Here is a 25,261-nt window from a genome sequence, read left to right on the forward strand (position 1 = left end):
AATCAAGACATGTCCAACCTTTGAAATTTGCACCTGAGCTTTTGTAACTAGAGCAATAAGAAAGGCCTGCATGCCTTAGATAATTTGTATGTTTTTATTGAGATTTATATACTGTTTGATAAGCAAACAGAGAATCTGAATAAGTGGGATGCCAGTGGAGCAGCAAATATGTGCAGCTGCAGTTGTCTTGCTTTAAAATGTTCTGTACTCCTAGTCATTAAGGTAAATAATTAATTTAAAGTATCTTATCTGAGGAGCTCCAAGTAGAATAATCATCATTATCAGCATAGAGAATAGGAAATTGATTTATTTCTTCCTTCTATCCTCCAACTAATGGTTGGAGCCATAAAATACTGGAGACTATTGTGTGCAGAGTTTGTACTAGAGAGATCAACTTATCACCATAATTGGCTTTGCGCTCACCTAAGATATAATACGGATTGTGATGGAAAGCCACAACCCAGTTTCAGTTCAGTCAAAAAGAATACTGTATGTTTCAGTTTAAATTAACATGAAGGTTTTCATTTGTTTTCAGGCATAGCTACACATAGTTTAAAAACATAATGCAATTACCAACTGTTAAAGTATTTGTATATATGTGGACCTTCAAGTCATCAATGAATGTGTAAGGTTTTCTTAGGTAAAGAATACTTAAAGGTGGTTTTGCCAGTTCCTTCCTATAGTCTAGAGTAGGCATGGGCCAACTTTGGTCCTCCAGGTGTTTTGGACTTCAACTCCCACAATTCCTAACAGCCTCAGGCCTTTTCCTTTACCCCCTCAGCCGCTTAAGCGGCTGAGGGGGAAAAGGAAGGGGCCTGAGGATGTTAGGAATTGTGGGAGTTGAAGTCCAAAACACCTGGAGGACCAAAGTTGGCCCATGCCTGCTCTAGAGCATCTAGGATTTGTTGACCATCTCCCATCCAAATTCTAATCTGGGCTGATTCATCTTAGTTGCCAGTATCAGATAGGATCTTGTATCTTTAGAGTATTTTGTTCTACCACAGTAGCACATATGAATTAGAACAATACCGTGCCCTTGTTTAGCAGAGGATATCCATGAAATATATTAATATCTGGATTTCAGGTATATTGCGACCTTCCATATGGCTGAAATGTGATCCCTATGCTCAGGACCAGTTGTATTTTATGTAAACAGATTTCGCAGCTGAGAAGCTTTTCCTGTTCCCTCTTTCTCAATGGCTGCAAATGCCATAGCATTTACAACCCCAGTCCAGATGGCCTATATTTGAAGGCTCAAAAGTCTTCCTCTGGTGCCAAAGGACCAGTTTGAAGGTGCTTAGGTCTCCTCAGCCTTGTCCAGGATGATCTTGGCATGAAGTATGAGTCCCAAGGGTAAAAACCTTAGAATTGGTGATGAGAGGTAACTTAAAACAAGGGCTTTAGAGCCAAGTCTCTTTTTCACATCTATCTGATAGAAAGTTTGATGGTAGAATGGAAAAGGAAAAGCTCTGCCCTCCTCCAAGAAAAGGTGGAGCCAAGCAATTGAGCTGAGGAAGCAATATAACTGGTGCAAACAACACTGATTGACAGCTATAAATAACCAATCAATCCAACTATATATTTACAAACTAGGCAAGTTTGGGCATGTTATACAGTTTAAACCTTTGCACTTTAAAGTTCTACACACAGGTGGTGCTACTCGTGCCATCACACTATCCAATGCAGTTTTCTGAATCAGCACCCCAAATAACCAAACCAAATCTCAAGTTGACCAAAAACATATTCGTAACCCCTTTTGGTACTAATGTTGGAGAGTAGTTCCTGGTCAAATTGGTCCCTGGTCAAGTGGTCACTGATCAAGTGGTCCCCAGTCAAAAAAAGGTTGGGAATCACTGGTGTAAATGGAAGCATCACAAGTGGAGTTTGAAACTGAATGGTTGATATTTTGGTGGACAACTTTCTGAGGCCAAAAGGTGGCCAGCCTAGACCCAAGTCATTATTTGGAGGAGATTCATACGATGCAATTCTGGCCAGAATTATGTGGGTTGGAGTTGAGAGGACACAAAATGCTTCATGGAGCTGCCTCAATTGGAGAGTGAAGTCTGAAAGCAAGAAGTGGCCCAGAGAAACAGTGAGAAAAAAAGGAAGTAGTATTGACAGAACAAGAGAGAGAAAAGATGACACCGAGAAGGAAGCAAGAAAACAAGAGAAACCCCGATTGAGAAATGTCTGTTTACACCAGGAAGGAGATTTTTTTTTACCATATCCACAGGGACATTTGTTCTGTGCTCATTTTTTCTGTTGTGCAAATGTGTTGACCACTATTTAAGAATTTAATCAATTGCATGTGTCAAACTCAAGGCCTGTGGGCCAAATTGAGCTCGCTATGTCATTTTATATGGCCCTCCAGATGCTGGACTATAACTTGTATTCATCATCATTAGCCATCATCATTAGCACTGGTGGGAATTGTGATACAGCAACATCTGGAAGGCTGCTGTTTGTTCTATTTAGTCAGGAGAGTGGGTTTAGATTTAGATACAAGGCTTGTGGATATGATGTCTGACTTGAAAATGCCCTTCAACCATGTGTGGTTGGGTTGCAATTCCCATTATCCCTAGTCTGCATAGCAGAAACATAATCAAAAGTGAGTGGAATTGTGGTTCTATGATATCTGGACACCCAAATCGGGTAAAAAGTAAAGAACACCAACCACCGTGTAAATATATAGATATTTACAGGTTCTCCATCCATGAATTCAGTGGCCCTTTGAAGGCAACGATGAGGCTGCTGTGGCCCTCAGTGAAAATGAGGTTGACATCCCTGTAATAGAGGACAGGGAATTTCATACATTAGGCATTCACTACCTTGAAGAAGTATTGTAATACTTTGACATGACACAACTGCTACAGTAGTTGCTTCTTGCATGAATGGCTTTATACTTCAAGGTAGACTTCAGGTGGAAAAGGAAATCATCCTAACTGTCTCCGTTCTGCTTTCTTTCCAGGCAGAAGACAACTACACCACAAGCAGCCCTTCCAAAGGACTTTTCTCAAAGGGGCTCCAGAACCGGCCTTCCAGCCCAGCCTCTGCTCCGGTCAAATCTAAGCATAGCCCAGGTTCACCCAAAACAGTGTTCCCCTTCCCGTACCAGGAATCCCCACCTCGTTCCCCGCGCCGCATGAGCTTCAGCGGCATCTTCCGCTCCTCCTCCAAGGACTCTTCCTCCCCGGGCTCCAACCCATCTACCTCCCCTGGCGGGATCAAGTTCTTCTCCAGATCAAGAAAAAGTAAGAAATTGATTGCTTTGATTTCATGAAGAACATCTAGGCCAGTGGTTCTCAACCTGGGGGTTGGGACCCTTGGTGGGGTCATGAGCGAGTGTCAGAGGGGTCACTGAAGACCACCAGAAAACACAGTATTTTTTTTTTGTCATGGGGGTTCTGTGTGGGAAGTTTGGCCCAATTCTGTCGTTGGTGGGATTCAGAATGCTCTTTGATTGTAGGTGAGCTATAAATCCCAGCAGCTACAACTCCCAAAATATCAAGATCTATTTTCCCCAAACTCCACCAGTGTTCACATTTGGGCATATTGAGTATTAGTCTAGATCCATCATTGTTGGAGTGCACAGCACTCTCTGGATATAGGCAAACTACAACTCCAAAACTCAAGGTCAATGCCCACCAAACCCTTCCAGTATTTTCTGTGGGTCATGGGAATTCTGTGTGCCAAGTTTGGCCCAATTCCATCGCTGGTGGAGTTCAGAATGCTCTTTGATTGCAGGTGAACTATAAATCCCAGCAACTACAACTCCTAAACGACAAAATCAACCCTCCCAACCCCACCAGTATTTCAATTTGAGCATTTGTGTATTTGTGCCAAATTTGGTCCAGTGAATGAGAATTCATCCTGCATATCAGATATTTACGTTACAATTCATAACAGTAGCAAAATGACAGTTATGAAGTAGGAAGGAAAATAATGTTATGGTTGGGGGTCATCACAACATGTGGAATTGTGTTAAGGGGTCACAGCATGAGGAAGGTTGAGAACCACTGCTCTAGGCTGGGCTCCATTTCCTTTCCTTGCAGTAGGAACTTAAGAATGAATGCTTTTGGGGGCTTGTGGTTTCAGAATTTGTTCACAATGAGTTTACACCAAAGCTTCCTATTCTAGTGTATTTGCAGATAAGTGGCTGTATTTTTTGAGATTTACAGGTTGAGTGCTAAGACAAAAGGTAAGAGAGGACCTGGTTCCCTCAGGCAGCATGGCCAGAGGGTGTTATCACCCCCAAATCTAATTTTACCAAACTCTGAACAATGGATTAGTAGACCCCATGTTTTCTAATATCAAAACACAAGGCTATCAAGGGCTATCATTACTTCTGTGTGTCACCTCAAAGATCAGATGCAACATTCCTTGAGAACAACAAGAGATGTTGTTCCTATTGGAAACGACATATTTGTGAAAACAATCGTATTCCCTTTAATTTGGTACCTTTATTTTAGATGTATTTATTATTTATCTGTAGAGTGCTAGCCAAGAAGAGTTCAAGGTAACATATATTAAAAATTATAATAAAACTGAGCACAATTTGTAGGAATTCCAAAAATCATTTGGAATGTAGCCTGCTTCCACTATCCTATTTTGTTGTTGTTGTTCATTCGTTCAGTCGTCTCCGACTCTTCGTGACTTCATGGACCAGTCCACGCCAGAGCTCCCTGTCGGCCGTCACCACCCCCAGCTCCTTCAAGGTCAGTCCAGTCACTTCAAGGATGCCATCCATCCATCTTGTCCTTGGTCGGCCCCTCTTCCTTTTGCCTTCCACTTTCCCCAGCATAATTGTCTTCTCTAGGCTTTCCTGTCTCCTCATGATGTGGCCAAAGTACTTCAACTTTGTCTCTAGTATCCTTCCTTCCAGTGAGCAGCCGGGCTTTATTTCCTGGAGGATGGACTGGTTGGATCTTCTTGCAATCCAAGGCACTCTCAGCACTTTCCTCCAACACCACAGCTCAAAAGCATCGATCTTCCTTCTCTCAGCCTTCCCTAAGGTCCAGCTCTCACATCCGTAGGTGACTACAGGGAATACCATGGCTTTGACTAGGCGGATCTTTGTTGCCAGTCTGATGTCTCTACTCTTTACTATTTTATCGAGACTGGACATTGCCCTCCTCCCAAGAAGTAAGCGTCTCCTGATTTCCTGGCCACAGTCTGCATCTGCAGTCATCTTTGCGCCTAGAAATACAAAGTCTGTCACGGCCTCCACGTTTTCTCCCTCTATTTCCCAGTTGTCAATCATTCTTGTTGCCATAATCTTGGTTTTTTTTTATGTTTAGCTGCAACCCAGCTTTTGCACTTTCTTCTTTCACCTTGATTAGAAGGCTCCTCAGCTCCTCCTCGCTTTCGGCCATCAGAGTGGTGTCATCTGCATATCTGAGGTTGTTAATGTTTCTTCCAGCAATTTTTACCCCAGCTTTGCATTCATCAAGCCCCACACATTGCATGATACTATCCTATTATCTCTCATATATTTTAGGAAGTAACATCTTCCTCCTCATTTTGATACAGCTTATTTCTTATTTTCCTGGTGGTGGGACTGTTATTGAGATTGATGATAAATGTACTTTTAACCATACTGAAGTATGTTTTGTGACTAAGTGAAAATCATGCGTAGTTCACGTCTTTACCAATCCACACACTGTCTTGCTAGAGAAAAGATGTTCCATGCAGATAATCACTAAATAATAAGGTCTTTACTCTTTGTTATGCAGAGCAACATATATACAGTTGTGAGAACAGTTGCATTGACTCACACAATGTCCTTTGAGAGAAATTCAAATGGTCCTTAGGTGTCCATGTGAAGGATCTTCTTCCAGGAGCCAAGAAGAAAAAAATACTAACTGTTTCTCCTACACAGAAAGCTTAAACATGTAACTGTTGCCAAAACTCCCAGGCTCAGCTAGCTTCTGGGTGTAGCCCAACCAATCAACTTTGTGCTTTGCATTTTTCAGTTAACACACTCACCAACTGATTTTTACATGCTCCAACATGTTTGACAATATTTCTTTTAATTTTTGCAACCCATTGTTGGTAGGAAAGTGAGATATTAAAGAGATGGATGGTGAAGATGATATTTTAAAAATCATCGTTAGCTAAATTTCAGGAGGAAGATCCAGCAAAAGGTGCAAGAGCCACAGCCTCCACTTTCTTTGACTGGTTATAATGCAGATACCACTCTCTATCCCTTCCTAACTAGTCTTCTTGATGGGAATAAAAAGCTTTCAACACAATGGTTGCTCTTCAGTTTTGTGCCCGAAGGTGGTGCTATTAGTTCTGTTTCAGTGATAAGGATTTGGGATTTTAAATTGCAGTGGTTTTTGACTTTGTGGTGTAAAAGAGACTCGATTAAAACTCAGCTTCGTTGACTTTTGATATTCAAAGGCTAATTTGGTTTTCCAAGATATGAATGATACTTGATCACAGCTTCTTAAAGGTTTTTTTAAAAGAACATAAGCCCAAATCTTTTATCCGGCATGAGCAAGCAAGCCCAATGTCCATACTGACATAATTGTCAGCTCATGTTTATCTATATATGCCTCACCATCCATGTGCAAGGCAATTCATAGAGTAAAATAGATGCTGCCCCCCAAAATATGCCTTCAACCATTGGCTCATTACTTGGCCATCCTCACTGGGGTTGATGGGATTTGTAATCCAACATACCTGTAAGGCAACTTGGTGACTTTTCTTTTCAAATGCTATCAAGTTTAGGATGGATTTGTTGGTCTCTCTATGTGAATATTTATGGAGGATAAAAGGGCATTGATAGTCTATGGATTTTTAAAAGCATGTTGGAAGTTCCTGGGCGTGATCCAACTAAATCCTGTTCTCGTCTTTGTAATGAAATTAATTCTTTCCACCCTATTTGGCTAAGATAAATTGACATTGAAATGTTTTTTCCCTCTCTTGGGGCCAAAAAGAACAAAAAAGGGTTTTGAATGTGTTGGGATTGATTTTTAGAGTCTTCTAAGCCTGGTCAGTCATTTCCTACAATAACATTTGACTGTAGAACGTGAAAGGTCTTGCTGTTGAAAGACCAAAATACCAGCAAAGAGAGAGAAAGAAAACCCCGGACCTATTTTTCCAAATAGGCCGTTCCCATGGCCCATGCTATCCTGCAAACTATATTGATTAATGTGTTAGTTTTAAGCCTTTAAAAAAAATAGCTGTGATAGTTTCAACCAGGAGTGGCCCCATTCATGGTGGTTCAAATGAGCCACGTGCCCTCTATTCATATTTATGTGTTTGTTTGTTTGTTTGTTTACATCATTTGTATTCTGCCTATCTCACCCCAAAGGGGACTCAGGCACAGAACACATACATGGCAAATATTCAATGCCATTAAAAAGACAGGACAGACAACAGATAGAGGCATTATGTTGGCATAATTTCCCAACTTCAGTGTCCTAGAGTTTGTGCTCTATTCTGGCCACAGTGGGGTGCTATCGCTCCATCCTCTCTGATGAAGAGTCTTGATCACAGACTTCTTCCTTTGATCAACGGTATTTTCTGGTATTTCTTTTATGGTGCCTTAAAATACCTCCCTGCTTAAGTGGTGCCTATTTTCTCTATTCACCGCTCATAGCTGTTTTTGAACTTCTAAGGTCAGTGTTTCTCAACCTGGGGGTCGGGACCCCTGGAGAGGTTGCAAAAGGGTGTCAGAGGGGTCACCAAAGACCATCAGAAAACTCAGCATTTTCCGTTGCTCATGGTGTGTGGGAAGTTTGGCCCAATTCTATCATTGGTGGGGTTCAGAAGGCGTTTTAATTGTAGGTGAACTATACATCCCAGCAACTACAACTCCCAAACGTCAAGGTCTGTTTTCTCCAAACTCCACATATGGGCATATTGAGTATTCGTGCCAAGTTTGGTCCAGATACATCATTGTTTGAGTTCACAGTGCTCTCTGGATGTAGGTGAACTACAGCTCCCAAATTCAAGGTCAATGCCCACCAAACTCTTCCAGTATTTTCTGTTGGTCATGAGAGTTATGTGTGCCAAATCTGGTTCAATTGTATAATTGGTGGAGTTCAGAATGCTCTTTTAATTTAAATGAACCATAAATCCCAGTAACTACAACTCCCAAATGACAAAATCAATCCCCCCCCCCCCCCCAATCCCACCAATATTCAAATTTGGGCGTATGGGGTATTTGTGCCAAATTTGGTCCAGTGAATGAAAATACGTCCTGCATATCAGATACTTACATTATGATTCATAGCATTAGCAAAATTACAGTTATGAAGTCGCAACAAAAATAATGTTGTGGTTCGGGGTCATCACAACATGAGGAACTGCATTAAGGGGTCACAGCATTAGGAAGGTTGAGAACCACTGGCTTAGGTGGACAGTGAGCTGGGCTGAAGGTCGGGTGCTCACCTTGACCCGGACTTCAAACTGCCAACTTTCCAATTGATAAAATCTATTGCTGCTGGTGATTAACCAGTTGTTCTAACGCCCAGTCCTTAACTACCTTTTCAAATCTGTTATCAGTGAAGTTGTCATCCTAGTTTTACTCTTTATGGTCTATAAAAGGGTATAAAGTCATTGACTTTCTACTATCCAGTTGGTGAACATAATTGCAAGGTTATCTAACTTTCTCATTCACACTCTTTCCCATGTTCTTCTACTATACGTGAGGTTCTACTTTATTACTCATCCATTAATCTGTCTTTCTAATATTCTGCTTATCTTCAGGGTCAAAAACTGATAAATCTTACTGTAATTTTCTCAAATATATTGTCACTACAGTCTTTTGAAATTCACTAGTGGTCTTTCTTGAATCAGTCTGATCAGCTTCTCCAATTCAAGTTTAGTCACTCAATGCATTTTCTTGGCATGGCAGGGATCTGAACTCTGCTCACAACCACCATGTCTGACTACACAGAGAAGCCATTGAAATCCACAAGCATGTGGACAATTTCAACAGAAAGGAGGAAACCATGATAATGAACAAAATCTGGCTACCAGTATTTAAAAAAACTCTAAAATTACAACAGCACAACAACAGAGAGGAAACAAACAAGGACATCTAATCACCTCTCAACAAAAGTTTGCTCCAGGCACTGTCAGGCCATTATATGCTAATCAAAGTGGTCAATTGAAACATTCACACCTATCTCTAGCAGACCAGAGTCCTTTGTCCCACCCTGGTCATTCCACAGATATATAAACCCTTTTTCCTAGTTCCAACAGACCTCACTAGCTCTGAGGATGCTTGCCATAGATGCAGGCAAAACGTCAGGAGAGAATGCCTCTAGACCTACAACAACCTAGATCTGAACCCTGTTCTCAAACCCCAACCCCATGCTGGCTCCACTATTTGGTTATGCCCCTTTTCTTAAAAATAAATAAATAAGGACAGAAATAGATAAGCACAGTCTCAAGCAATGTTCCGCTCAGAAACATTTCCTTCTCATTTGGGGCAGAATATCCTCACGGGGACCAAGAGGCAGGAGAAGTTAGTTGTTTTCCATTGGCTCCAGGCTTGATTCACAGGCTCCCTAATTGCCCCCATTCTTGTTTTCTGAAAGCAGAAGTAATTGGTGGCAAGGATTCTTGCCCTCCTAACACCTCCTGCAGTCGAGAGCTTATGGTAAGCTTTTGCACAAATGCTGCGGATTAGCATGAGCTGGTTTGTACAGCTGCTTGAATTTCCTAGAATCAGAAGTCCAGCCATTAGCAAAATACTTAAGTTGTGAGCAAACCCTTAGATGGCAGGACATATGGATGGGAAGGGAGAACCTCACAAAACACCTGCTGCAGATAAAACAAAATAGACACCAGGATGTCCAGCATGTGGGACTATTATATCTTCTCCAACCGGTTTAAGGCTCACGCTCTCAGTGTAAACTAAGTCAAGACTTAAATATAGACCAGGCATGAGCAAACTTGGACCTTCCAGGTGTTTTGGATTTCAACTCCCACAATTCATATTGTGCCGTTGCGCCTGGGGGCTATTATTCTCAATAAAGGAGGGGTGGGCGTGGCATCTTTCCCCCAGGGGGTTGCTTCTTGCCCTTCTATAGGAAACTGGAACTCCCAAAAACCCAAAACGCTGTAAATAGCTCAAAATAAGTTTTTATTTATCACAAAGTCATTTCTTCAAAGCAATGAGCTGGAAAACTTTAGAGGGGTGAAGGAAAACATACATTACAGTCTCAATCAGTCCTGGGTCCAAGGGGTTTGAAGCTAAGAAGCCTCACCAAGTTTCCTCTTTCCTCAATGGCTGTGAATGCGGAGCAAACCACAACCCCAGTTCGGATGGCCTATGTTTTGAAGACTCAAGATCTTCCTCTGGTGCCAAAGGAACTGGCTTGAAGGTGCTTGGGATCTCCTCAATGTTATCCAGGACGATCTGGACATAAAGCATGAGTCCCAAGGGTAAAAACTTCAGAACTGGTGCTAAGAGGTAACTTAAATCAGGGTCCTTTAGAATCAAGTATTTTACTCATGTCCATGTGGTATGAACTCTGATGGCAGAATGAAAAGAAAAAAGGAAGCTCTCCCCTCCTGCAGGAAGAGGTGGAGCCAAACAGTACTGATTGACAGCTACAAGCAACCAATCCATACAACTATACATAAGCAAGGTAAAAAGGAGCAGGATTAAGCATGAAACAACAGTTTAAATCTTACAACTAACAGTTCTATACATAGGTGGCGCCACTCGTGCCGTCGCACATAACAGCCTTAGGAATAGTGGGAGTTAAAGTCCAAAACACCTGAAAGGTGAAGTTTTCCCATGCCTGCTGTAGACACATGTAGACTAAGTATTCACGTTGTGAGAGCCAGCATGGTGTACTGGCTTGAGCTACAACTACAATGCTGGAAACCAGTCTATATTCCCAAGGAAATGCATTGGCTCCTTTTTCTTCTTCTGAGGTTGAGAGTGTGTGACTTGCCTCAGTTTACACATTGGGTTTCATTGCTGAGAGGGAATATGAATCTTAGTCTCCAGAGCTGTCGGACAGCACTCAAACCAGTACCCCACACTGGTTCCAATTCACTGTAGCCAATTGGAAAATAAGTTAATTGCATGTTGTTGTTGTTGTTGTTGTTGTTGTTGTTGTTGTTGTATTCCATTGTCCTTTATTAAACAAGAAAGTGGCCCATGTGATAGTCAGTTATAGTTGATGTGGTCCCTTTTAGGCCAGTATCACTTTTTGACATCAAAGGCTGTATCATATGAATTTGCTACTATAAGAAAATTAGGTTCTGTTCCATTATCTGGGCGGAGGACACTAGGGGGTGCTAGAGAGAAAAGGCTAGACTATTTTAATGGTGGGAGGGGTTGAAGAGGGAAACAATTTTCCCCATTTTAATTCGTTATTCCCCCACCTTACTTCCCATATCATAAATTAGGGTTGTTTCCACTATGGGGACATGGGTGGAGGGAATAACAGGAAAATGGGGAAAAATAGATTTCCTCCTTCAAAAGGCCCTCCATCTCCATAAAATGAAGTAACCTTCTCTCTCTAGCGCCCCTTAGTGGCCTTGACCTGGAACAGTACCGAAATTTATTTTAATGAGTTATTTATTTAACACTAGCCGTCCCCTGCCACACGTTGCTGTGACCCACATGGGGGTTCAGTGTGGGAGGTTTGGCCCATTTCTATCATTGGTGGGGTCAGAATGCTCTGTGATTGTAGGTGAACTATAAATCCCAGCAACTACAACTCCCAAATGTCAAGGTTCTATTTTCCCCAAACTCCACCAATGTTCACATTTGGGTATATTGAGTATTCGTGCCAAGTTTGGTCCAGATCAATCGTTGTTTGAGTCCACAGTGATCTCTGGATGTAGGTGAACTACAACTCCAAAACCAAAGGACTCTGCCCACCAAACCCTTCCAGTATTTTCTCTTGGTCATGGGAGAACTGTGTGCCAAGTTTGGTTCGTTGGTGGGGTTCACAATGCTCTTTGATTGAAGGTGAACTATAAATCCCAGCAAACTACAACTCCCAAATGACAAAATAAATTTTTTTGAGTGAAGGTCATACATTGGGTTGTTAGGTGTCTTGCGTCCAAATTTGGTGTCAATTCGTCCAGTGGTTTTTGAGTTATGTTAATCCCACAAACGAACATTACATTTTTAGAAGTAAATTGAGTATATAGAAAAACCAAACAAAGTTAAAAACATGGCATTGTGCTGGCCACTTGGAGTGCCTCTGGTGTTGCTGTGAGAAGGTCCTCCATTGTGCATGTGGCAGGGCTCAGGTTGCATTGTAGTAGGTGGTCTGTGGTTTGCTCTTCTCTACACTCGCACGTCGTAGATTCCACTTTGTACACTTTGTAGTCACATTTCTTAAGATTATCTCTGCATTTCATGGTGTCAGAGCACAGTTTGTTCAGCACCTTCCATGTTACCCAGTCTTCTGTGTGCACAGGAGAGAATTTCTCATCTGATCTCAGCTACTGATTGAGGTTTTGGGTTTTAACCTGCCACTTTTGGACTCTCGCTTGCTGAGGTGTACCTAAGAGTATCTCCGTAGATCTTAGGCAGCTGTTTCTTAAGTTAAGGCATGGGCATGCTGGCAGATATCTGAACAGAGGATGAGCCGGAGATGTCAATGCCTTGGTCCTTTCATTACAGGCTGCTATTTCCTGGCGGATGTCAAGTGGTGCAATGCCGGCTAAACAGTATAATTTCTCCAGTGGTGTGGGGTGTAGACATCCTGTAATAATGTGGCATGTCTCATTAAGGACCACATTTTTAACATGGGGAGATGTACTCCACAGTGGGCATGCATATTCAGTAGCAGTGTGGCAAAGCACAAAGGCAGATGTCTTCACTGTGTTTGGTTGACTAATGTTTCTTAAATAATTCATTTTATGAATTATTGTGCTGGCCACTTGGAGTGCCTCAGGTGTCGCTGTGAGAAGGTCCTCCATTGTGCATGTGGCAGGGCTCAGACTGCATTGTAGTAGGTAGTCTGTGGTTTGCTCTTCTCTACACTTGCATGTTGTAGATTCCACTTTGTAGCCCCATTTCTTAAGGTTAGCTCTTAACAACCATCAAGGTTGTTAAGCTCTTCTGGAGGGGCCCTGCTCTCGGTCCCATCACCTTCGCAATCGCGTCTGGTGGGGATGAGGGACAGGGCCTTCTCGGTGGTGGCCCCTCGGCTCTGGCACTCTCTCCCAATGGAGATTAGATCTGCCCCTTCCCTCCTGACTTTTAGAAAGCTGGTAAAATCTTGGCTCTGGGACATAGCATTCTCAGAATGATGATCGAGTCAATAACGGTTGACCACACTGGCGGATGGTGATGAATTTGTGACGGTATCTTGACGATTTGGCTTTATGTAATTATTTGATCTGTATTTCAATGTATTTAATTGTATTAATGTATTATGATGTTATTATGTTTTAGCTTATTTGTGTATGAATTTTCTGTTGTTAGCCGGCCTGAGTCCCTCTTTGGAGGTCTAGAAGACCGGGTTATAAAAGCTCTAAATAAATGAATAAATAAATTTATGTAATTTCATTAAATTTTAGTTTATTTCATATAGGCAGATAAACACATACATTGCTAGTGTGTATATAGTTTCCCCTCGTACACTCCAAGGGCTGACCCTTCGCAATTTGGCACAAATTAGAACAGCATTTCTCAACCTGGGGGTCAGGACCCCTGTAGGGTTCGCAAGGGGATGTCAGAGGGGTCGCCAAAGACCATCAGTATGTTCTGTTGATCATGGGGGTTCTGTGTGGGAAGTTTGGCCCAGTTATATCATTGGTGAGGTTCAGAATGCTCTTTGATTGTAGGTGAACTATAAATCCCAGTGACTGGAACTCCCAAATGACAATGTCTGTTTTCCCCAACATCCACCACTATTCACATTTGGGCATATTAAGTATTCATGCCAAGTTTGGTCCCAATCCATCATTGTTTGAGTCCACAGTGCTCTCTGGATGTAGGTGAACTACAACTCCCAAACTCAAAGTCAATGCCCACCAAACCCTTCCAGTGTTTTGTGTTGGTCATGGGAGTTCTGCGTGCCAAGTTTGGTTCAATTCCATCATTAGTGGATTTCTGAGTGCTCTTTGATTGTATGTGAACTATAAATTCCAGCAACTACAACTCCCAAATGACAAAATCAAATTCATTGGGTATTTTTTGCCAAATTTGAATACTGGTGGGGTTGGGGGGTGGGATTAATTTTGTCATTTGGGAGTTGTAGTTGCTGGGATTTCCAGTGACTGAAAATACACCCTGCATATCAGATATTTACATTACGATTCATAATAGTAGCAAAATTACAGTTATGAAGTAGCAACGAAAATAATGTTATGGTTGGGGGTCACCACAACATGAGGAACTGTATTAAGGGGTCGTGGCATTAGGAAGGTGGAGAAACACTGAATTAGAAAGTTGAAAGTTGTCTGGAATGAACGGATCTTAAGAACTTCAGAAAATTTTTAACCTGACACCCCGTTTCCAAAATCAGGTTAAAATGAGAGTCAACAAATCAAACTGATAATCTATGGATTTGAAAAGTAGTTGAATTGTCCTATAAATTGCAAATCCCAGTGACAAATACAATTTGTTCTTTTGGCAAAGCCCCTGATTTGGGTGTGTGTTTTATTAAACCTCCTTTAAAGCTGCTGACAGCTTTTGTAATGCTTCTTATCCAGGAGGCAGAAGAAATTGCTTGGCATCATTAACATCCTGAGAACAGATTTAATTCCTTTTCACACAGAGGTGGAAACTGCAAGTAAACAGTCCTTTTCTAATCTGTGCATTTTCCCCCACCACGGACTTCGTTTCCCTTGGACTCTTGATATTCCTCTGAATGCCCTGAGTATTTGGTGGTATGTTTTATTCTTGCTTGGGAAGTTCCACTGTTATGCCCCAAGAAATACTTTCCTCCTCCAGTTCATATTAAAATGTCATGTTTTCAAAGGGAGGTGCGAGTGTATGCAATGTAGGAATGGAAAGAACATACAAAAATATTCTGAAAATGAATGAAAAACATGTTTTTCCAGTATTAGGAAACCTTGACAAAAAGAATTGTGGACTGATGAAAATCTTTGCAGTTCAGGACTGTGTGAAATAATATAAAATAAAATAATTATATGTAAAATAATATTTCTAGATCAGGCATGGGCAGACTTGGGCCCTCCAGGTGTTTTGGACTTCAACTCCCACAATTCCTAACAGCCTCAGGCCCTTTCCTTTTCCCCCTCAGCCGCTTAAGCAGCTGAGGGGGAAAAGGAAGGGGCCTGAGGCTGTTAGGAATTGTGGGAGTTGAAGTCCAAAACATCTGGAGGGTCCCAAGTATGCTCATCACTAGTCTAGAGCATCTGGGATTCGTTGACGGTCTCCCATCCAAGTCCCAATCTAGGCTGATCTCCTTAATTGCCAACATCAGATAGGATCTTGTATCTTTAGAGTATTTTGTTCTGCCACAGTAGCACATATGAATTAGAACAATACCACGCCTTTCTTTGGCAGAGGATACCCATGAAATATAGTAATATCTAGATTTCAGGTATATTAGGACTTCCCATCTGGCTGAAATGTGATCCCTATGCTCAGGACCAGTGGTATTTTGTGCAAATGGAAGCATTACAGGTGGAGTTTGGAACTGAATGATTGACATCTTGATGGACAATTTTCTGGGTCCAATGGTTGGCCAGCCCAGACCCAAATCATTATTTGGAGGAGATTCATCTGGCCAGAATTATGTGGGTTGGAGTTGAGGGAAGAAACACAAAATGTGCATGTGATTTTTTTTTGAAAGGAACATTTTTCTGCAATGAAAGCAGCATTTTCTGCACAAAATTTATTTCCATCAAGTGGAAAGAAAATGGCTGAATTCCATGTTGCTTCCTTTCAAGAAGGAATTACATCTCCAGTGCAAGAACAAAAATTATATCCTCCTTCCTGTTGATTACCAACCAAAGTCATTTGTCTTGATTGTAACAATCAAGGCGCAACAGCTTTAAGAACAAGTGATCAAACTATGAGGGTTATCCAGAAAGTAAGATTACAAGGCACGTAGTTCTCATGGGGAATTTTCTCAGGGGAAGTTGGTATCACTGCTGTGTAGCAAGAAGCCAGGGGAAGAGAACGAGCAGTGCCAGTCGTCAGTAGCTCATCAACTGGAATTGTGGTTTTTTGTTTTCTGTTTTGGTCGTGTCAGGAGCGACCTGAGAAACTGCAAGTCGCTTCTGGTGTGAGAGAATTCGCTGTCTGCAAGGACGTTGCCCAGGGGACGCCAGGATGATTTGATGTTTTTATCATCCTTGTGGGAGGCTTCTCTCATGTCCCCGCATGAGGAACTGAAGCTGATAAAGGGAACTCATCCGCCTCTCCCCGGATTCGAACCTGCAACCTGTCGGTCTTCAGTCCTAGCGGCACAGGGCTTTAACCCACTGTGCCACCGGGGGCATTGTGGTGAAGGTTAGAGATGAGTGTTTTCATTCCATTTCCCTCCAAGTGCAAATTTCGCATTGTAATATGTTACCTAGAGCCCCCGGTGGCACAGTGGGTTAAAGCGCTGAGCTGCTGAGCTTGTTGACCGAAAGGTCACAGGTTCGATTCCAGGGAGCGGCGTTAACTTCCGCTGTCAGCTCTAGCTTCTGCCAACATAGTAGTTCGAAAACATGCAAATGTGAGATCAATAGGTACCGCTCAGGCGGGAAGGTAATGGCGCTCCATGCAGTCATGCCAGCCGCATGACCTTGGAGGTGTCTACAGACAACGCTGGCTCTTCGGCTTAGAAATGGAGATGAGCACCATACCCCAGAGTCAGACATGACTGGACTTAATGTCAGGGGACTACCTTTAACCTTAATATGTTTCCTAAATGCTAAGAGCATGAACACCACTGTGATTCTTCATGAAATCATTTCAGTTTATGGAGAGGATGTAATGCCAAGACAGCATGTGACAAAATGGGTATGGAATATATTGTGAGACCATGAAGAAACTTCGCAGAGCTATCCAAAACAAACATTGTGGGATGCTGAAGGCGGGAGTCTGTCTCCTTTATGACAATGCATGTCCGCACATGGCTCACGCAACACAAGAGTTGTTGACTTGGTTGAGATGTTTTGGTTGGGATGTTTTAAGCCACCTCTCTCACAGCCTCAATCTCGCACCCAGTGATTATCATCTGTTCACTAAATTGAAGGAACACCTGGGTGGAAAACACTTTTCCGATGACGATGAGGTGGAAATCGAAGTGATGAACTGGCTGAAAAACGCGGAGGGAAACATCTATGATACAGGCATCAAAAATTAGTCCCATGGACTTCCGGTGGAGGCGTGATGGCGGCTGCAGCAGGTCGATGAAGCTCCTGCAGCTTCTAGGACCTGTGCATCCCCCAGAAGGGCAAGGGGCAGAGAAGCCCCACAGGCTGATGGAATAGAGGTCAGCCTCTTCAGCGAAGCCCGTTGAAGGTCCCGCGGGGGTGGGCAAGAGCAGCTGTCCCTCAAGGACGACTGCAAACCCCACCTGGCGGGTTCGAGGGCCGGCGCCCAGGGGGAAAGCACGGTTTGGAAGAACCGTAGAGGCCGTCTGCCTCCACTTTGCACTACGAGAAGAAACTCAAATGAGGAAAAAAAAGGACTAAAGAGAACAAAGAGGCAGTAGGGGAATCAGCGCAACTTCCTTGATTTAGTAGCACGAAACAAGAGGAAGAATAGACAAAGCTGGGAGAGAACCTGAACATGCCTAAGGTCTAAGACCAACTAACCAGCCAACCTGGAAGCACGGTAAGCCCCCAGGAGGGGGATTGAAGAGAAGGTCGTAAGGGGCTAACCAAGTCCCTCTCCTCCCTGCTCCTCCACCCCCTCACTCATTCTCTCCCTCATTCATTCTCTCACTCTCTCACTCTCATTCTCACCCTCATTCTATCATTCCCCCACTCTCTCCCCCTCACCCTCAATCCAGCTCAATTGCCTCTCCAAAGGAAAAAAAAAAGGGAGCGTTACCTTTAAAAATAAGGAGCGCCTTCCCTCCTTAGCGAGTAGGAACGAGGCAAGGCGTGGGGGCGTGGAGGCGCAGATCGCGCCGCGCAGAACGTAAGACTGTGCGGCGCTCACAAGGAAGCGAGCCCTGAAAAAACGCGAGGATAGAAAGCTCGCGAGAGAAGAGGCGTCTCCGGGCCGCGCGAGAGCACGCAAGCCCGGAAGGGCATCCCAAGCCCCAAGTCCGGAAGGGCATCCCAAGCCCCAAGGCGAAGCGGCTGGCTGGGAATCAGAAGCCTCAAGTCCCTGCCAAAGCTGCGAAGCTGCAAATAAACCAGTGCAGCCAGGTAGCGGCGGCTAGAAACGGCAGCGGGAGGACGAGGAGGGAAGAAAGGAGAGAAAAAGTTAAGGGTGAAACATCAAGAAAGGGGTGAGTGGAAAGTGCGACACGGATTTAAACACAGTTACAAAAACTTTAAAGAACTTAAAACAAACACATATATAAACATAAATACCAATATTAAAAGAAAAAAAGAGAGAGAGAGAGAGACTCAGAAGAAAAGAGGGCCACAAGGAAGGAATGAGGAGAAACTCAGGAACAGTCAGCTAAACGAGAGAGAGGACAGACAGACAGACAAAGTTGAAAGAACGAAGATACCCCCCTCCGAGAAAAGCAGGAGCAGTAGTGGCAGAAGGGAGAAGCAACAACAACAACAGAAGAGGAACGAGCGAGGCAAGAAGGCGGACAAAAGAATGGAAAAACAGAACCCAAAGCAGGGTAAGACCCCCATGGCAATGACAACAACGACGACAGCCTTAACAACGACAGTAACAACCCCCATCCCAGCCAGGAGACTTTCCACGCATGGAGAGATCTCCCTAAAAGACATAATGGCAGAAATGCTTAAAATACAAGAAAAAAATAGAAAAGAAAATAGAAGACAATCAAGAGAAGACGCAGAAAAACATCGAAAGGCTATTCCAGAAAGAGATGGGGAAGTTAAGACAAGAAATGAAAGATGACGTCGAGAACATTAAGAAAGAGGTGGATGAGACCAAAGAAGAGATAAAAGCTTTAAAGAAGGAAAATGCAAGCATAAAAAAGACACAAGGAAGAGCAGAAGCCAGAATGAAGAAAATGGAAGAAGTAAATGAAAGACTGTCGAGACAAAATGAAATATGGGCCAGTAAAGAAACGGACACACAACTTAGACTAAGAAACATTGAAGAAAAAGAGGAAGAAAATCTAAGATTAATTGCAAGTGAGATATTTGCCGGAATCCTGAAAGTCCCCTCTAATGACATGAGTAAAGAAATCGACACCATCCACAGGATCAACTCGAGCTTCGCAAGGAGGAACAACACCCCTAGAGACATCGTGGCCAAATTCACAAGGAAGAGCGTCCGGGATGAGGTGCTAAAAGCCAAACACAAAGAACTGACAACTTACAACGGTCAGAAGGTGATAATTCTCAAGGAGTTTTCAACAATCTCGTTGAATAAGAGAAAAAAATATTACTTCTTAACGGACGAGCTAAAGAAACACAAAATCAAATTCAGATGGGAACGGATGGAAGGGATACTAGTTACCTACAAAGACGCCAAACATTGGCTGACATCGGAGGAAAAGGCGAAGGAATTCCACAAGAAACTCCTAAAAGACTTAGAACAGACGACGCCTTCGGAAGTTGGGACTACTGACCAACCAACCATAACCACTGAAAACTTAGGAAAAGAGAAACCGAAAGGGAAGACATGGAAAAGACAGGAAAAGAAAAGACCGAGACCGGAATCGACGGAGGATGAAGACGCGGAGAAAGGAGTGGGACCTTCAGAACAGACTTCACAGAACACAAAAGATGAAGGAGACGAAGATCTACTCCAATAATGTGAACGGTATGAATGTTCCCAATAAGAGGAACCTAATCTTTAATTTACTGAAAAAAGAAAAGTATGATTTCATTGCCCTGCAAGAAGTTCATATAATTGCTAAACACAGCAATTACTTAGTACAACCGCATTTGGGCAAAGAATTCTGCTCCCTAGCGACCCAAAAGAAAAGAGGGGTGGTAATCTATGTTAGGGACCCCAGGGAGACGACGTTAGCCTTCAAGGATGAAGAGGGCAGGATGATTGGAATCAAGACTAAAATAAACGATCAAGACACCCTTATATGTAACATTTACGCTCCCACAGGACCCAAAACGAAATTTATTAGGACTTTAAGGAGCAAAGTGTCAGGTCAGACCTTCAGGAACTTGATTATTGTGGGTGACTTTAACGGTGTGATTGATTGCGGGATGGATAAATCAAAAAAAAATAGAAGGGATATAAATGGTGGTAGGCTCCCAGGCAGCTTTCTTCAGATGAAGGAAGAATTCTTCCTCCAGGACATCTGGAGAGAAAGAAACCCTAACGGGAAGGACTATACATTCTATTCCAACCGGCACGCCACCTGGTCCAGGATCGATATGTGCTGGGCAACAAAATCGATATCTACTAAGACCAGAAGAATCAAGATATTGCCCAGATCCCTCACGGACCATTGCCCTCTGGTAATAGAATTCTTAGGAGAGAGACATCAGAGAACATGGAAGTTAAACGACTTCCTATTAAAGTCAGAAGAGGACTTAGCCTATAATAAGAAACTACTCCAAGAATTCTTTGAACTAAATGCAAACCGAGAAACAAAGTCTGAGGTGGTGTGGGATGCTAGTAAAGCCTACATGCGTGGGCAGTTTATACAACAAGGGGCAATCAGGAATAGAAGAAGAAACGAAGAAACGCTACTCTTACAAAAGAGAATAGAAGAAAAAGAGACCCTGCTGAAGAAGAAGCCAAGCAATAAAAAAGTCAGATTGGAGCTGGAATTCCTAAAAAAACAGCTAAATTCGACCCAACTTGAGCTGCTAGCCAAAAACCTAAAAAACATCAAGGCAAGATACTACCTATTCGCCAACAAACCCGGGAAACTGCTAGCCAGAAGACTACGGAGGAGAAAGCAACAACAACACGTCGCTAAGATCACAAAGGATGGTATCAGTTACTACACAGAAGAAAAGATCAGAACCCAATTCAGAGAGTTCTACAGAGAGCTGTATAAAAAAGATGATATCACTGTAGAAGAAGTAACTGACTACCTGGGAACTCACAAACTAGAGAAACTGTCGGACGACCAGAGACTAAACCTTAACAAGCCTATTGAGGAGTCAGAGATCGGGAAGGCCATCAAAGACCTCCCCAACAACAAAGCCCCGGGACCGGATGGGATAACGGCCGTATACTATAAAAGATTCCAAGAACTGCTAATATCTCCTCTTAAGGAAATCTATAACAACATTTTAACACACGCAAGGATGCCGGAGTCTTGGCAAGAGGCAACGATCACCCTAATCCACAAAGAAGGTACAGAAGAAGACAACGTCAAGAACTACAGGCCTATCTCCCTCCTAAATAACGACTACAAAATCTTCACAAGAATTATTGCTAACAGGGTAAAAACATATCTCAATGACACGATCCATGAAGACCAAACAGGATTCCTCCCCAAAAGACAAATGACTGAAAACATCAGAACGGTACTAAATATTATAGAGTACTACGAGGCCAATCCTCAAAAAGAGCTTGGACTGCTGTTTTTAGACGCAGAAAAAGCTTTCGACCGGGTCAATTGGGACTTTATGCTACAACTGGCAAGAGAGAAGGACATGGGCTTCCAGTTCATCAACACACTAAAAACGATCTACTCTAAACAGAGCGCCAAGATAAGGATTAATGGCCAACAAACAGAGAAGATCACAGTAGAAAAAGGCACCAGACAGGGATGCCCCCTGTCACCGCTCTTATTTATTATGACCTTGGAGATCTTACTAGATGACATCAGGAGGGACAAAGATCTCAGAGGAACTAAGGTCAGGAAGGATGAGTTCAAGATAAAAGCCTACGCCGATGACGTAGTGTGCATCATAGAAAATCCGATTGAAACAACTCAAAAATGGATGGATAAGATAGGAACATACGGGAAGGTCTCGGGGCTCAAAATCAATAGGACAAAGACAAAAATCCTAACCAAAAACATGGACAACGCTAAGAAGACGAGACTAGAGAACACCACAAATTTAAGTGTGACTAACAAGATAAGATACTTGGGGATCTACCTTACATCCAGTAACTCACAATTAATTAAGAATAACTTTGAGCCAACATGGAGAGAAATGTGCAAAAAGATGGAAGGCTGGAGGCAGTTAAATCTAAGCCTCTTGGGCAGAATTGCCCTCATCAAGATGAACCTCCTCCCCAGAATGATGTTCCTATTTCAGATGATCCCTGTTATTAGAACCAACCACCTCTTCATTCGATGGAAAAAAGACATGATGAAATTCGTCTGGTGTGGAAGCAAGGCAAGAATTAAATACAAAATAATGATAGATGCTCGGGAAAGAGGGGGTTTCGGCTTACCCAGTCTGCAATCTTATTATGAAGCTTGTGTTCTATCCTGGGTTAAGGAATGGTCAACCTTAAAAAAGAAGAAGCTTCTAAACCTTGAAGGCTTCGATATTAGAAGAGGCTGGCACGGGTATCTGTGGCATGGCAAGGCCAAAATTGAAAAATTTTTTACAAACCATTTCATAAGAGCTGCCCTTCTAAAAGTGTGGGAGAAACACAAGGGGAAATTATACAGCAAAACCCCCCTCTGGCTGTCTCCCTCAGAAGCCACACAGAAAAGGGAAATACCAAATGAAAGATGGCATACCTACAAAACACTCCTGGAAAGAAGAGAGGGCCAATGGAAACTGAAATCCCTGGACTCCTTGAGAGAAACGGATGAGAAGCTCTCCTGGTTCCATTATATGCAAATTACTGACTGCTTCAAGGAAGACAAAAAGAAAGACTTCTCCCCACAAGAGTCACTGTGGGACAAAATAATGGAAAAGGATAAAAAAGTGATCAGAGCCTTATATGGGAAACTCCTGGAGTGGGAAACTGAACTGGAAGTTGTAAAGGAGAATATGACCAGCTGGGCAGCTGATTTCGGGCACTCTATTCTCCTCAGCGAGTGGGAGGCTATATGGAAGAGAAAATTGAAATTTGCAAAATCCACCAACATACTAGAAAACTGGCAAAAAATCTTCCACCGGTGGTACCTAACTCCTCAGAAGATGGCAAAATTTCACAAAGGAACGAACAGTGACTGCTGGAAGTGTGGGGGAGAGCTGGGTACCCACTATCATGCATGGTGGCAGTGCAAAAAAGTCAGGAGCTTCTGGCGGGAGGTGCATAGGGCAGTGCAGAAGATCCTGCAGATAAAAGTGGAGTTTAAAGCAGAATATTATCTCTTACATTTACTAGATTTTCAGTTAGACCCTAACAAAGATATGTTGTTGTTTCACTTTTCAGCAGCCGCCAGAATTGTGCTCGCCGGCAAGTGGAAGAGCAAGGAATTACCAAAAATTGATACCTGGCTATTAAAAATCAGAGATCTAATGGAGATGGACACTCTAGCAACTATGACTTATGAGATTAGCGAGAGACGCAAGATTGACTGGCAACCATTCAGGCAATATTTGAAAGAAAATAAGAGTATAATTTTATAATTTTACAAGATTTGGGAAGCGGCGTAGATGATCAAGAGACTCTGTTTTCTATTGTTACTAGTATAACTCTGCTGAATCTTTGAGGAAGTCCACCCGTTGATTGTAACTTGTTGATAGAATGATGCCTCTGTAATTGTGTGTGTAGGTGCTATGTAGCACCACTTTTCTATCACCCTCCCCCCACTAATCCCCCCCCCTCGCCCACACCTTCCCGCCCTTTACCCTATACCCACCCCAACCCCAGGGCTGATTGTGGAATGTGTAATGTTTAATGTACAATATTCAATGCCTAGCGGACCATAACTGAATATTTGTGTAATTGTGTAACTGTGTAACTGTGTAATTCTATAACTGTATGTTTTAGCTATGTGTCTTAAAAACAAAAACCCTGAATAAACACTATTCAAAAAAAAAAATTAGTCCCATGGATGACAAAATGCATTGACTGAATGGTGATTATGTGGAAAATAATGTAATATCTGTGGTACAATCCATGTAAGGTTGATTATAGTGCATTCATTCTTTGTATTTAAAAAAATCTTACTTTCTAGATAACCCTCGTATTTTAAAACTTAAGTTTTAAATTACTGCATTCCTAGAAATGAAAGAAAATTCAGTCCCTATATTTCTAGATTTGATGGATTGTTTGCTTTTACTTACAATTCCAATTCAGATCAAGTTGCCTGGCTATTATTTGCCATTGGAGGGGAAACTTTCCATTGGCACCTTGATGCACCAATTACATTAAAACTCACTGGTTTGAAGCTTGCTAAGTGGCATCGCACAATAAAACTCTGCAGAACTTCTGGCGAAACATTGGGAAATCTATCACAGCTTGTTAAGTAGCTGCTGATCAGTGCCAGGCAGCTTCATTAGGAAAACTACAGATCAAGCAATTAAACCAGAGTATGAATTTCTCCATCTGCCCACCCACAATACATGCATTTCTGTATAGCAGGTGGTCATGTGGGTGGGTTTCTGGTTCAGTCGATTTCCATGTGGGTTTATGTCAGTTTGCCAGAGGCTCTACATGTTTATGCTAAATCAACCAAAGTAATGAAAAATGCTAGGTTTTCCAAATCAGGGGAAGGTCCACTGGTTGCGTCTCTGTTTCTGAGCACAATTCACATTGATGATTTTGACCTATAAACCTCCCTATGAAGGTAAACCTCGCTGTATTCACCCTTATGAGAGCCATTATTCAATTATGGAAGCCCATTGGTTGGCCTCATAAAAGTAGTATAGTCTCATCCTCAGAGGAAGATCAGGACAAAGCTCTGCTTAACAGATTTTGGCAAGACACTTCCATGATAGGTCTTAACCATAAGTCAAAAATGGTGTCAAGAGACAAAACAACAGATACTACTATTCTCTCTTATACAGATAAAATCCTTTCAGATATTGGAAACTAAGCCCTGGTTAGTATTTGTATGATGATGATGATATTTTATATATCCCACTTTCATCTCTTGATTGAGACGCAAAGCTCAATTGGATTGGATGGCGGGCCACCAATAAATGCCAACTGCCATAGGTAATATTTCATTGGAATCACCTAGCATCACCACCTCTAAGTATTTTTGTATCAAACTCAAGTCCCACAGGCCAAATCCAACTCACCATGTTATTTTATGTGGCTCTCCAGCTGCTGGACAACAACTCTTGTATTCTTCATCATTGGACATCCATTGAGTTTATTGACTGGAGTTAATGGGAGCTGGGATGAAGGAAC

General features: G+C 42.5%; 1 protein-coding gene across 3 annotated transcripts in view; it reads left to right on the plus strand.

Annotated features, from left to right (window-relative positions):
• Positions 1-25,261, plus strand: part of PRKAG2 (protein kinase AMP-activated non-catalytic subunit gamma 2) — a 301,021-nt gene that overhangs the window by 96,318 nt on the left and 179,442 nt on the right. For all 3 annotated transcript variants that reach the window (XR_010910204.1, XM_067470373.1, XM_067470374.1), the window contains exon 3: positions 2,969-3,251. Coding sequence is in view for 2 of the 3 variants with exons in the window: in XM_067470373.1 (XP_067326474.1) it covers positions 2,969-3,251 (283 nt within the window). In the remaining variant the exon portion in view is untranslated. The remainder of the gene's footprint in view (positions 1-2,968; positions 3,252-25,261) is intronic.

Source organism: Anolis sagrei, chromosome 6 (genome assembly GCF_037176765.1).
Source record: "Anolis sagrei isolate rAnoSag1 chromosome 6, rAnoSag1.mat, whole genome shotgun sequence".
In the NCBI taxonomy this organism is placed as follows: Eukaryota; Metazoa; Chordata; class Lepidosauria; order Squamata; family Dactyloidae; genus Anolis; species Anolis sagrei.